At 34.6% G+C, this 15799-nt stretch overlaps 1 protein-coding gene and 1 long non-coding RNA gene across 2 annotated transcripts in view; one reads left to right on the top strand and one right to left on the bottom strand.

The window, feature by feature from the left end:
- LOC149947423 (carbonic anhydrase-related protein 10-like) overlaps window positions 1–15799 on the top strand; it is a 130729-nt gene that overhangs the window by 77299 nt on the left and 37631 nt on the right. The window contains exons 3-4 of the mRNA XM_090171782.1: window positions 4685–4821; window positions 15344–15535. Coding sequence (XP_090027908.1) covers window positions 4685–4821; window positions 15344–15535 — 329 coding nt within the window. The remainder of the gene's footprint in view (window positions 1–4684; window positions 4822–15343; window positions 15536–15799) is intronic.
- LOC149947424 (uncharacterized) lies at window positions 9384–10393 on the bottom strand. The gene is made up of 3 exons (XR_016480319.1): window positions 10305–10393; window positions 9510–9639; window positions 9384–9427 (listed from the first exon to the last, which is right to left on the bottom strand). It is a non-coding gene; the product is annotated as an uncharacterized LOC149947424 (long non-coding RNA).

The following is a 15799-nucleotide window of genomic DNA, read 5'->3' as shown; positions in this document are numbered from 1 at the left end:
CTTTGCAGCCTCCACCCCCTTCCCCCTTCGAGTTTAGAGATGTGTTAGAGGTCATACCGCCACTCAAACCCGCGCGTGCCTTTCGGTGGAAAAAAACCCAGTCAGATAATTATAACTTTTTCCACGAGCCTTTAAGCCTTGGCCCTTTGAGTTTGCCTTCATGACACCCCGCTCTTCAAAAACTTCATTCCGAAAGTCTCCAAATTTTGTTAGCTCTGAAAAAGTGTCGGGGTTGGGGTGAGGGGTCGGCCCATCTCCACTTTCCTTTACTGCGGAATGAGGGCTCCGGCACCCCCTCACCTCTCTAGGATTGTCATGAAAAAAGTAAGACACATAAAAGAGAATCTTCTTGCCGAAGTATTTTAATAAAACTCTAGACGTTTCGATCCTGCAAAAACTTCATCAGTACCTCCCCCCCCCCCTTCCCCCCTCCTCCTCACAAAAACAAACTTCCAGATATCAGACTTGTTCGCACAGTTTAATATTGCAAGATTTATAATATATAGACCAAAAAAGAGTAACAAAAACAAATTTAATGGAGACAACCTGTATTTCAAACATTATTACGCGCTACTCTCAGTTACAACAATTGTTATAAGTAAATTTGTCAAAGTGCACATTTTAAAATTGTATTTCATTTTATTTTAGTACAAATTAAACTGAATATCTCTATACATATTTAACACAATTCTCAGGATATGTTTAGCTTATTTTACCGCGAAAATATAATTTAAAAATAAATTATAAAATTAGTAAATAAAAACACGAATTATTGCGTAAGTTTAAAAATACTTTTTTATTACATAATTTAAATATTCATATAATAAAATTGGTCGACTAGTTACGGAATTGCTAGTGCCATTGTCAAGACTGAACCGGGATGTGTGAACATAAAGGTTATATTAATAGATCCGAATGGTACAAATCAGGAGTAGCACAGCACTAAAAAGAAACAAAACACACAATTGATTTTGACAATTCTAAAATAGTAGCCCAACCAAATAAAATTGGCCAACGAAACTCACGTGAAGATATAGAAATATCAAAACGCAATAATCTAATGAATCTAGATGAAGGTCCCTATTTACACAATATTTGGAAGAAATTCTTTAAAAAACAATAAATTTAAAATACAATAACGATAAATAGAAAAACCCCATCTATAGTATCCCCCCTCCCCACCTAATATAAAAAATGTTTTTGAACAATACTATAAAATGATGTAACGCGACACATCCCGGTACAGTCTTAAAAATGGCACTAACAATGCCGAAACTAGTCAACCAATTTTATTATTTAAATTTTGTAATAAAAAGTCTTTTTAAACTTTCGCAATAATTCGTGTCTTTATTTACTAATTTTATAATCTGATAGCGTAATGATAGAACAATTTTAAACTGTTTAAAAAATAAAAATAAAAATAAAAATAAAAATAGAAATAAAAAAAAATAAAAAAAAAAATAAAAAAAAAAATTATTAAAGATTGCTGTCTACAAATTAAAGAAAATTTCCATCTTAAATTTAAATAGCTTAATTACACTGGCGCAAAAGAAGAGAGTTTTAACTGCGATTTGATCTACCGAAACTAGTCGGGTTTTGTAATAAAATTTTAAATAAAATAATAAAATCCTGTAGGTTTAAATAGCTGTTAAGCTAAGTAAAATGTAAACTTATCCAACAATATTTTTTTGTTTCGAGGTAATAACCGAAAATATTTTAAAATTGATTACAGTGCATTTGATTCTTTAAAATAATACGATATTATTTATTATAAAATTACATTAACCTTACGTAACAAATACGCTCTAAGATCGAACTCATTACAAACTCTAGATTTAGATAATCCTAACTCTGTAAAAGGGAAAAGGGTTTTCCATTTTTAATTTATTAAACCGAGATAGAAGTGGGAAACGAAATCAAGCTTTAATATTGGAAATTTACAAGTAAGACACCGCAAAAAAAGAGGCGAAATGGGAGAAAAAGCCTCCGAAAGTAAAAGAAACGAGAGCGAAGTAAATAGTTTCTCCTGCGCTTTTCTTTTTAACAAACTGGTGTCTCCTTTTATGACTATCCCCGCCAGCGCGAGTGCCGTTTTTTATTGAAGCAATTTGAGGCTCCTGTAAAGGGAACTTCATCCCCCCTCGTACTATCTCGCTCTTTTTCGTTAAGATGGTCACCTTGGGATCGAGAAAACGTTGTATTTTATCACCTTTCATTTTCTTTAACGGTTCCGCCTTCCGACAAAAAATGTCCATATCCCGTATTTTTCTCTAGATCCGTCGGGCGTCGCGCTTGGCCCTTCGAAAATAGCCACGCCGATTTAGCCACAACTCCCAGGCACATATCCACGAAAACTCCACCGAAAAGAAACGAAAAAAATTGCGAATTTCTTTTCATTATCAATACTGCAGCGAGATCATAAATTGCTAGAAAAACACAACACTGGATTCTTTTTTTTTTTCTTCTTGAGGGATTTTTTCCTTCTATATCAAATTAAAGCTTTTTTATCCGGGCATGCTCCTCCAAATTGTTCCCGATAGAATTTTTACATTTCCCTTAGAGAGGAAATAATTTATATTTGAGGCCGTAAAATTTTAGCTTTTTTTTTTGGTTCCTCACTTTCACCGTACTATATACTAGCGTTTATTCGAAGACACGACAGCCTTTACTGCTTGACAAATTTGCCCTTCAAGATTCCGGTGTGCATTAGGCTGAGGATTTAGTGTCGCGTTGGCGGACGCTGTTAAATAACGCGGCCATTGGGAACTACCGCTTTTACTTATTTCCGACAAATCCTTCACATTTTGCGACGAAATCTGTCAACTTGAGTCGAAAATATTTTTTTTATATATTTAAGACTTCGGATTGCGTTATTGTGATTTACTTTGCATTTTATTGTAACTTCTTATTTTATTATACCATATTAATATCACCGTAAGGAAGTAATCCAAAGGAATCTACGAAAAAAAATTATTCGTATTTCCTCCAATAAGTAAGCGTTGACGAAATGCTTTTACCATTTAGTTTTGTCTCTTGATTTCTATTTTCTGAATCGGCGTAATTTTAATCCCGCAGCTCGTAACTTTACTGAAATGTGTTGATAAAACATTTTATATACGTAAATTAGATTTGGTGTTTTATATATACGTGTCCTATATGTAGGATAACGATTTTGTCGTGGGTACTATAAAGGGTTTTTTGTTTGTAAAATAAAGATTTACAGCGAAAGAGGCTTTAGGGTTAAGCCCCGGCATTCGATATTCCACACGTATCTTCCTCCTTAAAAAACCTTTGCTTAAAAATTGCTCGACTTTAGCTTACTAACGAAATCACAAACATAAAAACCTCTCTCGACGCGTAAATCATGTTTATACTCTTAGAATTACCGAACTGATAACGGAGTCAGCTTTCGGTTACAAATAAAGTATACCCATTCCTTTTTGGTAAATGCTTTTACAGACTTGCAGGTTTTATTGAGTTTAGTAGCCCTCTACACCTCAAAAATATCTAAAAAAAATAAAAATTATTTTGAATTTGAATTTTTTGAATTTGAATTTAAAAGTAGTAGAGAAAAACGATTAAAAATTGCTTCTAATTAATCCTATTTTTAAGTACATTTTAACCATCTGCGGATAACAATTAGCACGAATAAAAACAAAAATAAAATGAATCTCATTTACCATCATCTGTTTTTATGCGAAATATCAGATCAGAAATTAAACGCTACATTTACTCTCAGTTTAAAATAAAAATTATTTTTATAAATGTTTTTATTATTTACTAATAATCCAACGTAATATTATTCAAAAATCTATAGTAGAAAGCGGTTTGATTAACAAATTTTTAAATTAAACAGCAGATCAGCTAGGGCTTACCGATTTTATCTCATCAGATAAGGTGCTGTATTATCTCTATATTGCTCTTGACAGTATAGTTAGAGGGGTTTGCCTTCGAGTTCTTCTGTTTCGCCTTGCTATACAAATTGTAGATGTTAACGGTAATAGTGAGTGCAGGTAGCGTGAAAGTCTTTCCACCACCCTCCTACGCGTTGTAAGCCAGCCACCTGATTTAATGGCATTAAAGGTCGCTCAATGACTTAGGGCTAAGTTGGTGCGTTGTGAATAAGCTAGCTCATTTTTATTATTATTATTATTATTATTATTATTATTATTATTATTATTATTATTATTATTAGTATGCCGTTTCCTGTAAGAGATAACTTAGTTAAATTTGCCTCAGTGCCCAATATTTTAAAATTTTATTTCCTTTTTTATGCTTTGTATGTATCGAATAATTTGAATATGAAAGTTTGTAGTATGAAAATTTCGTAATATTCTGTTGCATACAAAAAGAAAGAAACAAGTCTAGATCCAAGAAATTTCAAATATTAACTGGTTCTGATATTTTTATTTTTCAAAGACAAATACATTTTGTATATGTTACATTATTCAAACAACACGGGTAGCCTAATACCTTAAGTCTCAGCTCGCAGTGAAACGATAATATAAGTTCTGTTTTCGAAATTTCCCGTTTCCTGGTTTTATCAAAACGTTTTTATCAAATAGGGCTTCAAGAAAAATTAATCTTACTAAATTATGTAAACTTCATTAATTCTATATATTTTTACTTATATTTTATGTCTTATATTTATTTTTAACGAATGTTGAATGTTTATGTCGTGCAGGTCCTGATTTCTGGGGTTTGTTAAATCCCGAATGGAGTCTGTGCAGTAAAGGGAAAAGGCAGTCTCCAGTCGACATCAAGCCAGAACACTTACTATTCGACCCCAAACTCGAAGCCTTTCACATCAATAAAGAAAAAGTAAGATTTCCATTTCCAAGATTTTCAAGAAAAATATCTTTGACATTTTATTAGTTCCTATAGTTTACATCCATAAGACAAACTTACAAGGAGAGTACCCGAGGTGTTTATTGCCGATTTTGTTCAAAGTCGGGCGTAATGTCGGGCGTAATGAGGTATCAAATTTCCCATAAGGAAACGTGGCACTACCCATTCGATTAACTTAAAACAATAATAAGATTTTTTTCTTTATTTTACCCAAAAATGTTCCAATTTACTTAAAATTGATGAAATTTACCTAAATGTGGTCCCAATTACCCATTTCGTGATTTTCAAATTTTTAAAAAAATTTCTTAAATCCAATGTTTTTTTAAATGGATATTTTTTTGTTTTAAGTGGTTGACATGGCAAATCGAATGGGTAGTGCAACGTCTCCTTATGGGAAATTTGATCATTATCCACGGCTTTCTTTTATACTTCGGAGTCGGAACTTTTTATAACTGGAAGGCGACGCCACATTTCTGTAGAACTTATGTGACACGTTGTATAATATCATAAGTCTATCATAAGGTCCCCATAAGTAAAGATCTACCATAGGGGCCCATGGTAACGGCGTTGTCCTGGAGAGAACAAAATGAACGTACGACGATAGGGCAGTAGTGACATCTTCTTTTACAAAATTTATACTCCTTAAATATTCGCTGCCATATACACCAATAAAGTCTTTCTTATTTTTGAAAAAAAAAAATAATAAATATTATCTTACTTGGTAGAGCAGCCACGCTCGGGTTGATAAATGCCACACGCGTCTAAATCTCAAATTTGAAAAATAAATACCTTCAGAAACACAACTCTTATTTCTAATAGCCAGTTTTAGGTTCGGATTAATCATTTTGCAAAGATAAGTGTTAATTTTAAATTTTTAAGCGATAAAATTGCGAATAAGCCTTGGCTATGGTGTTAAGGTCTCGCGGCTGAGATTTATCCCGCGTGGTTCTAAGTTATAAAACGTTCTTCGCACGGCTTGTGCGCAATCATCATGCATTTCGCAAAATTTATTTCAGAAATCCGTGGTTGAGGACGTAGCCACTAAGAGGTGCAGATTTTGAATACCTGTGATAGTAAAAAATTTATCCTAGACCTTTGCTTATGGGGACCTTATGATAGGTTTATGATAATTTATAGAGCGTTTAAATAAAAAATACTGAGCATAACAACTTTCCCGCTCAGCAAATCGAGAGATAATTATGACAGGTGTTTCCTTTTCTAGCAACGTGCGTTTTAGCAATCGTAAATATTGGTTTAAATTGAAATTATCTTAAGCCTCGTATATTATAGGTGAAATTGGACTACGGAGATGCATGGGTACACGAAAACATGTTTGTCTTTACAAAATGCTCTCAGCCATACCTAAGGGGCATTTTTGCGCATATTTCAAAATTGTGTTAAAAAATGTATTGTAACTGTAAAGGTTTTCTTTAGCAGTCAAAGCGAAAGCACGCTTAACTGAATTAAAGTAATTTAATTTCACGAACCGATTTAATTTCGGTTGGTGGCGGCGTTTTTGAAAAACCACTTCGGCGGCGTTGATTTTTTTCGGTGGCTTTCAAAATTCCGAAATGTTTTTGTAAGTAAAAAAAGTAAAGTTACGTAGGAAAACTCAAAATATTTCGGCGGCGGGAGCAAAATTTATTGGCGGCGGCTTTGACGGCGCGCCGAAAAGTAAATGATTCGGTGGCGGTGGTTTGGCGTAAGAGAAAATATCGGCGACGGCGGCGTTGGATCGGCGGCACTAGGCTCTACGAGTAGATACTCCCGACGTTTTCGTTCAAACTTCTAGAGTGACCTGCTTAACCTCTCTATTGTACACATTCTTGACGATTTGGGTACATTTGTTCGAATTTCATTCGTCCGAACGGTGGTACAAATGTCCGAATGCCGGAAAACAGGATCGTGTGTCCGAAAACGTATTTCATTTGCTTGAAAAATTTATCACAACTTTAGTTGGTGAATTTATGTTAACTTTACTGGCGAATCTCATTTGTTCGAATAATTGTTTGTCCGTTTTTTCAAACATTAGGAATTGGTTGTTTTTTTTTTAATATTGTTACTATAAGGAAATAGTAACCTTAACGTGAACCTAACCTAACCTAACCTAACCTAAAATATCCACAACATTCAACGCAATTCCCACTCACTAACAAACAAAGATATTTACAATGTATAGTTTTTTAGTTTTAATTCTTGCACTAAAAAAAATCCGGACCAAAAAAAAACAGCAATAAGAAATACTAATTTAGCGACAGAATTCGGACAAGTGATGTTACCGATTCGGACGAATGAAACAAACAAGTTGTCCAATTCGAGCAATTGAAACATTTCGGACGAATGAAATTCGAACAAATGTATGTATACCTACCCCTTCTTGACGCCTCAATCATTATTGCATTTAATAGTCCACCTACCAATGTCAAGTTTAAAATATACTTATATAAAAGCCATACGTAATTGTCTTAGAAAATCACAATTTGTTTATTTTGCATAGCCTTATTTTATCAGCAGTGTAAAGTTTCTGCAAGAGGTATTTTACATATAGTTAAATTGCAACAACTCTAAGGGAAAATCTACGTTCCCACCGAAAACATCAAACTATTTTAATTAAATTTTAAACAGAACTTTAAATTTTATTTGTAACTAGCTAACGTTTGCCTTTCGTCCGAGTAGAAAGCATATTAATCATCAATCATCTTGATTAAAGCTTCGAGCTATAACGAAAGAGACCGACCGAGGGAAAGCTTCAATTTTAAAATTTAATAGCTAACCCAAGATATTTGAGGTCAAAGTTCACCATTATTAATCGATGAGAAAACAGTTACAAGCTAAGAATCAGTAATAATGAATGAAGGGAAAATAAATATTCGAAACCAACGAGCATAATTTCCCGCAAACTTAATCTACGCGATTCTTTTATGTTTACGAAAAGTCTAATAATATCCATTACATACGTGCGTTGTTTACTTGGAATTGCGGTAAAACTTTAAACCTTAACAACGGGAAATTATGATTCCCATAGAAAGGGGCGTGGTTTATAGCCGATATTTACCATCTCTCTGTGGTACGCTAAACTCGGCACCTACTGGTTATTAAGCTTGGAAACTGAGTTTCGGCTCAGGCTAATGAAGAGGGTCCAGGCAAACTGGTCACCTCGGAGGACTGGGTAGCCTGCTGTGGGACGGTGTGTCTCCGTATGAGGCTCAGTGGTCCCGTTTCCCGGCCTTTTAGAGCACAACGGGATTTCCGGTGCCAGCTGTGCCGGGTTACGTGGCCCGCTGTGTGCATTATGATGAGACCACCGGTGTAGTAGGCTTTTGATTCGCTTGGAGCACCGGTATATAAATTTCTGAGTAAATTCCGGTAAATTCTGACCAAAAAGTAATTAAGCCTTGGCTAGAATAGAAGTTAACTTACCTCAATTTATCTTTTTAACCGTCGAAATAGGTGAATTTACGCGTAACTAAAACAATAAATTCTTCGAGAACTTCAGTGTGAGAACGAATAGACCATTTCGAAAATTTCCAACAGGGAATCGAGCATTTAAAAGTTCGATTTTAACGCTATTACTAGATGGCGCCAATTTAAACTTTATGGCGGGGAAAATTAATTATTTATTTATTACTCAAACAACCGCGCAATATTAAGCGGTATATAACGTAAAAACTATAAACATAAGTTTAACTCGTGAAATATTCACCACAAAAAAATTCGTTGAATTCGTGGCTTTTATATTATTAAAAGATTCCTACATTTCAGACTGTTTGCTATTAAGAATTTAAAAATCTGCCTGAAATGGCGTTTCTACTTTAAAGGATATCCTTCCTTTTCAAACGTGTAAGGGTCTAATGGGATTTCTTCAATTCTTATTCTCTAAATTGATTTACTTTGTAACTTCGACAAGCCAATGAATTTCAAATTACGCGTTGCATCTTACATTTGACGTAGTTTAAGCCCCGCTCGTTTTAACATAGTTCTAAACATTTCTAGTGCACTCCTACATAAGTTCTAGTTAGAAGTATATATATCAGCGAGTGGAAATAAAATGTGGGTCGGCGCATCGAATTTTACGACATTATTTTTACGAGTTGGGCCTATTAAAGATCCATAAAAAAACGAAGATCATCAATGTCCATCTTTTTCCGTTTTTTATTCCCTTTTTTCCCGCTATTGTTATTGATCGACGCTTCTGAGCAAATGTTGGACTCGCGGCTAGTTCCTTATACGTATTTTACAAATAATTCATGGAAAACAACCGGCCAGCAGACTTCACCAAAAGAAATGGATAGCAAAAAAATAGATAGCAAAAAAATCAATAGAGCGAATGGAATATTTTTAATACCCAAAGCGGAAAGAATGTACTGAGGGAAAAGTCTGAAAGAGGTTTTTTTTTTGTTTTACGCGACTCTCAGTTTTTTTTCTTTATATTCCGCAATCGATTTGCAATAAAATCTTCGAAATACTTTTGGCATTTCGATTTCTGAGATCCCCTTCGCTTGAACCCATCCAGGCTTTACATAGCGGGTGCAGCCTATACGTTTCTCGTAACATTAAAAGAGTCTTGTTTTTCTTATGTCTAATGATCGGTAACAAAATTTGGTAAGAGAAAAATCTTCGAAATCGTCGAGGAAGTTTCCTCCGTGGCCATCATTACCTACCTCCGCGCTTACCATCGCTGAACTAGTAGGCTTCCCTTCTGGGATTTTGGTGAAACCTTTCTCTCTTTATATATGTGATATATTTATTTTCTTCTTTGGGTGGCTTATGCTAGTTGTCAGAGATATCTGTCTAGGAGTGGAACATCAAAATTCGGAATAAGAAAATTTTCTATTTAGAAGATTCGTAAAGCCTTGCAAAAACTCCCTGTGAATCTAATTACAAAAATTTATATTTAGAAACCTCGTAAGGGCTTGCAAAAACGCTCTGTGAATTATAATATAACGTTTGCAGGCCTTTACAATGGTTTTGTAAAAGTAGGTTAACAAATGGCATTGCATATGCAAAATTATTTTGGTAATATAGTATTAGTTTCATTTAATTACGTGGTTGCGAATCATGAATGGTAATTTTGCGTTTGCAGACTTTTGAAATTGTATTGTAATAGTATTTAAAATTATTTTTGATATTAGTAATTTGGAATTTGCGTAATATTTAAATGGTTTTGTAAATATACACACATACTGTTAATAAATGTCACTGCTAAATTATATTTAAAATAATATTTTAATTTTAAGCCTTCATTTATTAAAATAAAATGAATATTAATTCAACGTGAATCATTCGTAAGAGTCGTTGTAAACGCAAAATTACAATTGTTTATAGTATTCATTGAATGTTCGTGTAGGGAATTACCCCTTGGAGGTGATTATAGACATATGACTTTATTTTTAAAATGGTTAATTTAACTTTTTAAATGAATTGCACTCTTAGGTGCCAAATAAATAAACACTTACATTTGAGCCTTATTAAGGCAGATTATTCGAATCAAATGAACCGTAGACGGGTACGTGAAATGTTGTTTACTGTTCACGGGAAATTGCTACTTCTCACTATTCTAATAGAGGTAATTAGAACAATCTTTTAGTGTTTATTTTAGTCAGTCAATTATTTACATAAAATATTACCTGTAGAGTCGTAGCCAGAGTTTTGGCAAAATCAATTTTACATTCTGATTCCATATTTTCTCAATATTTCCTATTGAAACCGTTGAAATTTTTCTAAGCCAATAAGACCTGACCCTCAATGATAAGCAACTGAGACGATAAGGTCACCCGAAGAACTTCATTACCGGGTGCCACTAGTTCTCAATTAGTGTCGTCACTGGTAGAATGGACGCGGTAAACAATTTGCTAAGTGTCATAGCCTCGGTTATTACGTTACCTATATGGTAAAATATATGATAAAATAGTTGGTCTTACGACTATAACGCTAAATATAAAATGGACTTTAAAATTGATCTTCTATCTCATTTCAGTTTTTTTTAACATAGAATAATTTACATCGACTACCCTTGGGAGTTGGGCTACTGTATGGGGCGCCAAACCAGAAAAAACTAAATAACATTTCTAGAAATATTTTAACATTTCTAGGAATATTTTAACATTTCTAGGAATATTTTAACATTCCTAGGAATATATTCGATGTCCGAAAAATATTCCTAGAGTTTAAAAATATATTCCTAGAAATGATAAAATATTTCTAGAAATGTTAAAATATATTCCTAGAAATGTTAAAACATTCCTAGAAATGTAAATATATTCCTAGAAATGGAAAAAATATTTCTAGATATGTTATTTAGTTTTTTCCGGTTTGGCGCCCCATACTACTGACCATCCAAAATGTCCGTAGTCTGAACGAAATTGGAACCACGAATGAATACGGCTCCGCGCGACAAGTTGAAGAATGCGAATGACGCGCGATCTTGTTTGTCCTAAAGTCAATATATCCGTTTCTGGGGTTTGTCGTTAGCTCTTTTTTCGTTGGATGCGCTCGCTTCGGAGGGGTTAATCTAGCTTCTTTAGATTCAGTAATGACCAATATATTTGCTTCATGTTATTTTTAAAGTCCCCTATACCCTACTGAGAATCATTAAGGAGAAAACAACATAGTTACTCTCTCTAATGATTTAGCTTTTATGCCTTGTTAGGCTTTCTAACCCTACTCGTTTTTTGGCTGCCTCCTTTGCTACGATGCCGCCATCCCAGCTCCTCTTTCTGAAAGATAGTTATTTAAATTAAAAAGGAAGGCGCCCCCGTTCTTTCTTTTATTTTTCTTCTTTATGAACTCGGAAATTTTTAACGCGCGCTAATTTTTTTCTCGGTTTTCTCTTTAAGCGACGCGGGAAATGTGTTCGCGGGAAATGGTTCGAATGAAAATAGACCTTTTTATTGATAAAGTCGAGCTGAAACGGGAAGGCGGGAAACTCCAGACGAAAGCTTGGATCTTAATGTTTTTGAAAAAAGATATATAAAAAGTCAAAAGACCAACTAATGGCTTTTTTTATTTTGAATACATTTTTAGTTGTCGGGCAGCAGTGTGTCTTTATAAACCTCGTTGCAAAGTTCCGAGCTACTACGTGAAATATCCGGGCTGTATGCTTAGCAAATTGCCATTTATTTAGTTTTCCACCTTTGGACCGTCTAGATCAATGTTTCGGTTAAGATCCGGGTTCGTCTGGAACGGAAGTTCGATTGTGAAAGGGACAGACTCGCCGGCACACTTACAAAGAGCTTATTCAAAGCCTTCATGCTAGAAACTGTTTCATTTTTAGTTTCAATAATTTGCGAAGTTGAATTAAAATAGCGTACACATCAATGACAGATGATGCTGGATTTGAGAAAAAAATAGCATTTCAGATTTGTCCGAGATAAATTAAGTAATGATTCGGTTTTTCAAAGCACAGTTTTTGACAAACTAATTCCACAAAGTGGCAGCTACATTTATTATTTGATATCACATAAATTTAAAAATTAAATTTTCAGATTGTTTTATTACAAAAAGTCACTTTCTAAATCACTGAAGTATAATCCTTTAAATTAAATATGTAATATTACAAAAAATAACACGATAAACAAGTAGAGAAAATGTACGTAATTTTAATCGTTGATTCCTTGAGCACCAAATATTTTCCTATACGTTCAAACTGCACGTTTTCAAGAGCGGGCATAACTTGTAAGGATAAAACTACTATTTTACAAATTACCGTTTAAAAATCAAAAATATTAGGCTAACTAAATTGGGTAATCTAGATGAAAATTATCGTTAAACTTCTTGATCGTGGTTAAATATAATAATTTAAATCAGGTTTAGTGACACAACTGATACTTTAACATGATGAAAATAATTTTATTAAAAACTTAATCACTTTAAAGTTTACACAAGCTTCCGGGTTCGAGAACTTTTTTGAAGCGGACCGAATCTGTCGCATATTTCAAACAGACTAATTTCAAAATTAAGTTTTTCATAAAAATATTTTAACCATGAAGTATCAGCCGTGTCACTAAAACTCATTTAAATTATTGATGATTCTTAAAGCTGAAGATATTTATTTTAATATTAGTATGTGACGATATATACAGCTCTGTAGAGTACCTGACTCGTCAATATTAGTATATAGAAATTAAATTTTATTATTTTATGCAGGGACACGATACTACACGACTGAAGATTTAAAAACGTTTAATTAATACTTGATTTCAAGATATTAAATTTTAATATTTTAAAAATAAGTTTTAATTAACCGTTTTTAAAACTTTGAACAGTCATGTAGTATCGTGTCTCTGCATAAAATAATAAAATTTAATTTCTAATATTGCAACCATGACTTTGAATGCTTTTAATATATATAATATTAGCATAACATAATTACTCATAAGTGTGCCTCTGTTTAACATCTCTGTATTGAAAATTTTAATGAGACCTTGTTTCACAACCACCAAATAAAATACGGACTAACGTCGCGTTAAACTGGTTTTAACTTCCTTCCCTCCCCGCCAGAACTAGTTTTGATGACGATAAAACCGTCATCGACTGGGAAGTGACGTCCTTGCAACAAGGTCTTATTGAGAAAAAGTTATTTCTGGCACACTTATGAGTAATTATGTTACATATGATATAAGTATATGTCTCTAGCGTAACGGTCGATTCTCCTATGGGTTTACTACCTATATTTACACTTTAATAATAATATATATTATTTCAAGAGTTTAACTAATTCTATTTACATATTAATTTAAATTAAGTTCAAATATTGGCTATATTTGTAAATATTTTTCTAAATAAACCTTTCCAAAAGTCGATTATATTAGTTTACGGCCTGATGAGGCTGGTTCGTACTCCTCGTCGGGGAAATTGCAACAAATGGTGACTTTCCCGAGCAAATGGGTCAAATCCTTTAAGCAAATAGAGCTGGAAATATTTGTAAATCGGTTCGCCAGGACCTGGTCACGCGTTGGTTGCGCGCGGAAATTTGATCGAAACAGTCCGAATTCGTGAGAGGACGGAACCTCTATTGGAACTAGCAGCCACGGCAAATTTGGAGGGCTATCCTCTAATAATTCCTGAAAAGTAATTACCGGGTTTCACCCCCGTTTGAACGTGTCTGGCGCTAAAGGCACGAAGCCCTTCCCCAGATCGACCCCGTCGAAAGCTTACACCAAACACCTAGAAAAAGGTCCGCAAAAATTCCTTTCTCGCCGATGGAATTTTCCCGTATGTTGTAGCCGGATACCGACAGTCTTTCTCTGGCTGGCTTCTCTTTAACCCCTTTACGTGCCTCTATTTCAAGTATCGAGTTATTTTGATTGGGCCTACCTCATTCCGCTAGCTCGTTTCTAGCCGGAAATGTATTGAATTTGGAAGTTCGCGACCGTCTATTTGAAAGGTTCGAACTTTCGGGTCGAATGAGGTGCCTCCCGCGCCATTCGAGCCCCGAGTATCGAACCGCAATCGCGTGATATCTTCGGCAATCGACGCCGAACGTGGAAAGTAGGTGTCATACTTTAGGTTTCCTATTAATCTTAACGTTTTAAGATGTCTGAGAAACGTAATTTTGTGGCCGGAAAAGGCAAGCCTTTTTCAAAGCTAGGGAATTGTTTCTGGACTATTGGACTCTTTGTTTTACGTAATACTGGGCTATAGCGCTGTGACGTATATAAGAACACGAAAGAATCTTTATATTATCGAATGGATCGCGAGTAGTAACTAGTACAACCCACAAACCGATGACGATGCTCTGGCTGAAGGTACTAGAAAAGTGTGGAACTGTACACGACAATAAACTGATTTCAAAATTACGTTTTTGCGCGTGACACAATCTTTACATTGTGAGGTATAGCAGGCTTATTTACCTGCTTTTATACCCTAACGTTGTGGGGTATAATGAATTTTAAGATTCACCAAATTTATTAAACTATTTTGTTTTTACGTTTGACATGATATACGTATGATATTGCACGTGACTAACAACTAATTAACTCACAGAGAGGCTACTCAGGTGTGTTTTAGTTGGTCGGAGCGCTACCTAGTGGGCGAACTGAAAAAATTGTTTCAAAACATGAAATATAAATAGATAAAATTGACCTCTGAGGTTTCGCGTCTGCGTACATGGCTAGTGCACGTGACTAAGGGTAGACGAATTCAACTTCCGGATTTGAACAAGAAGGAGAAAAAGGTGGTGGATTCATCTTAAAACGAAGAACCTTGTTAAGAACAAACTTTAACCTGAAATTTATATGATACCTGGCCGTAAAAGAAGCTCCCTGCGATTTAGTTAGTACACGGTGTGACTAGAATTTTGATTTGCGCTCTTTGCAATATTTGAAGAATTGTGAAGATATTTTTCCACTTTGCGGAGGGAATTTTGCTTCTGTTACCAAATTTACATCTATTAGAAACGTTTTCAACCATAATAATGGTCGATTTTATCACAAATCGTGATAAAATTAAATATCTATCTTTGATTTTTGAACATAGTTTTTTTTCTCTATCGTAGGTGAGCGGAACAATCGAGAATACGGGTCACAGCGTTGTCTTCCGAGTCAGTTCTCAATACGGACCACCGGTCAACGTATCGGGTGGCCCGCTTTCCTATCGTTACCAATTTCACGAAATTCACCTTCATTACGGACGAAGTGACGACAGGGGTTCCGAGCACACCATCGCTGGATTTGCCTTTCCCGCTGAGGTAAGGCCGCCTCTCTCGTCTTCATTTCCGCCATTGATACTTTAGTTTCTGGAAACCTATAAATCCCTTCCGTTGAAATTAAAATCAAAGGATATCGCGTCGCTTTAAATAAGCCTTTCTATCGTTAGCCCTTCGCCTCTAGATGTCGCTACTAGTCGTCTACCGCGGGGTTTTACGGGCCGTTTACCTTTCCGCTAAGAGTGCTCTATAAACTCCATAAATATCTTCGGATTTTAGTGGTCCTTCGAAAAACCTTTAAAAGCG

The sequence above is a fragment of the Leiobunum rupestre genome, chromosome 4 (assembly GCF_980474605.1).
Source record: "Leiobunum rupestre chromosome 4, qqLeiRupe1.1.hap1, whole genome shotgun sequence".
NCBI lineage: Eukaryota > Metazoa > Arthropoda > Arachnida > Opiliones > Sclerosomatidae > Leiobunum > Leiobunum rupestre.
The sequence above is the reverse complement of the archived record's forward strand: the minus strand, read 5'-3'. Positions and strand labels throughout refer to the sequence as shown.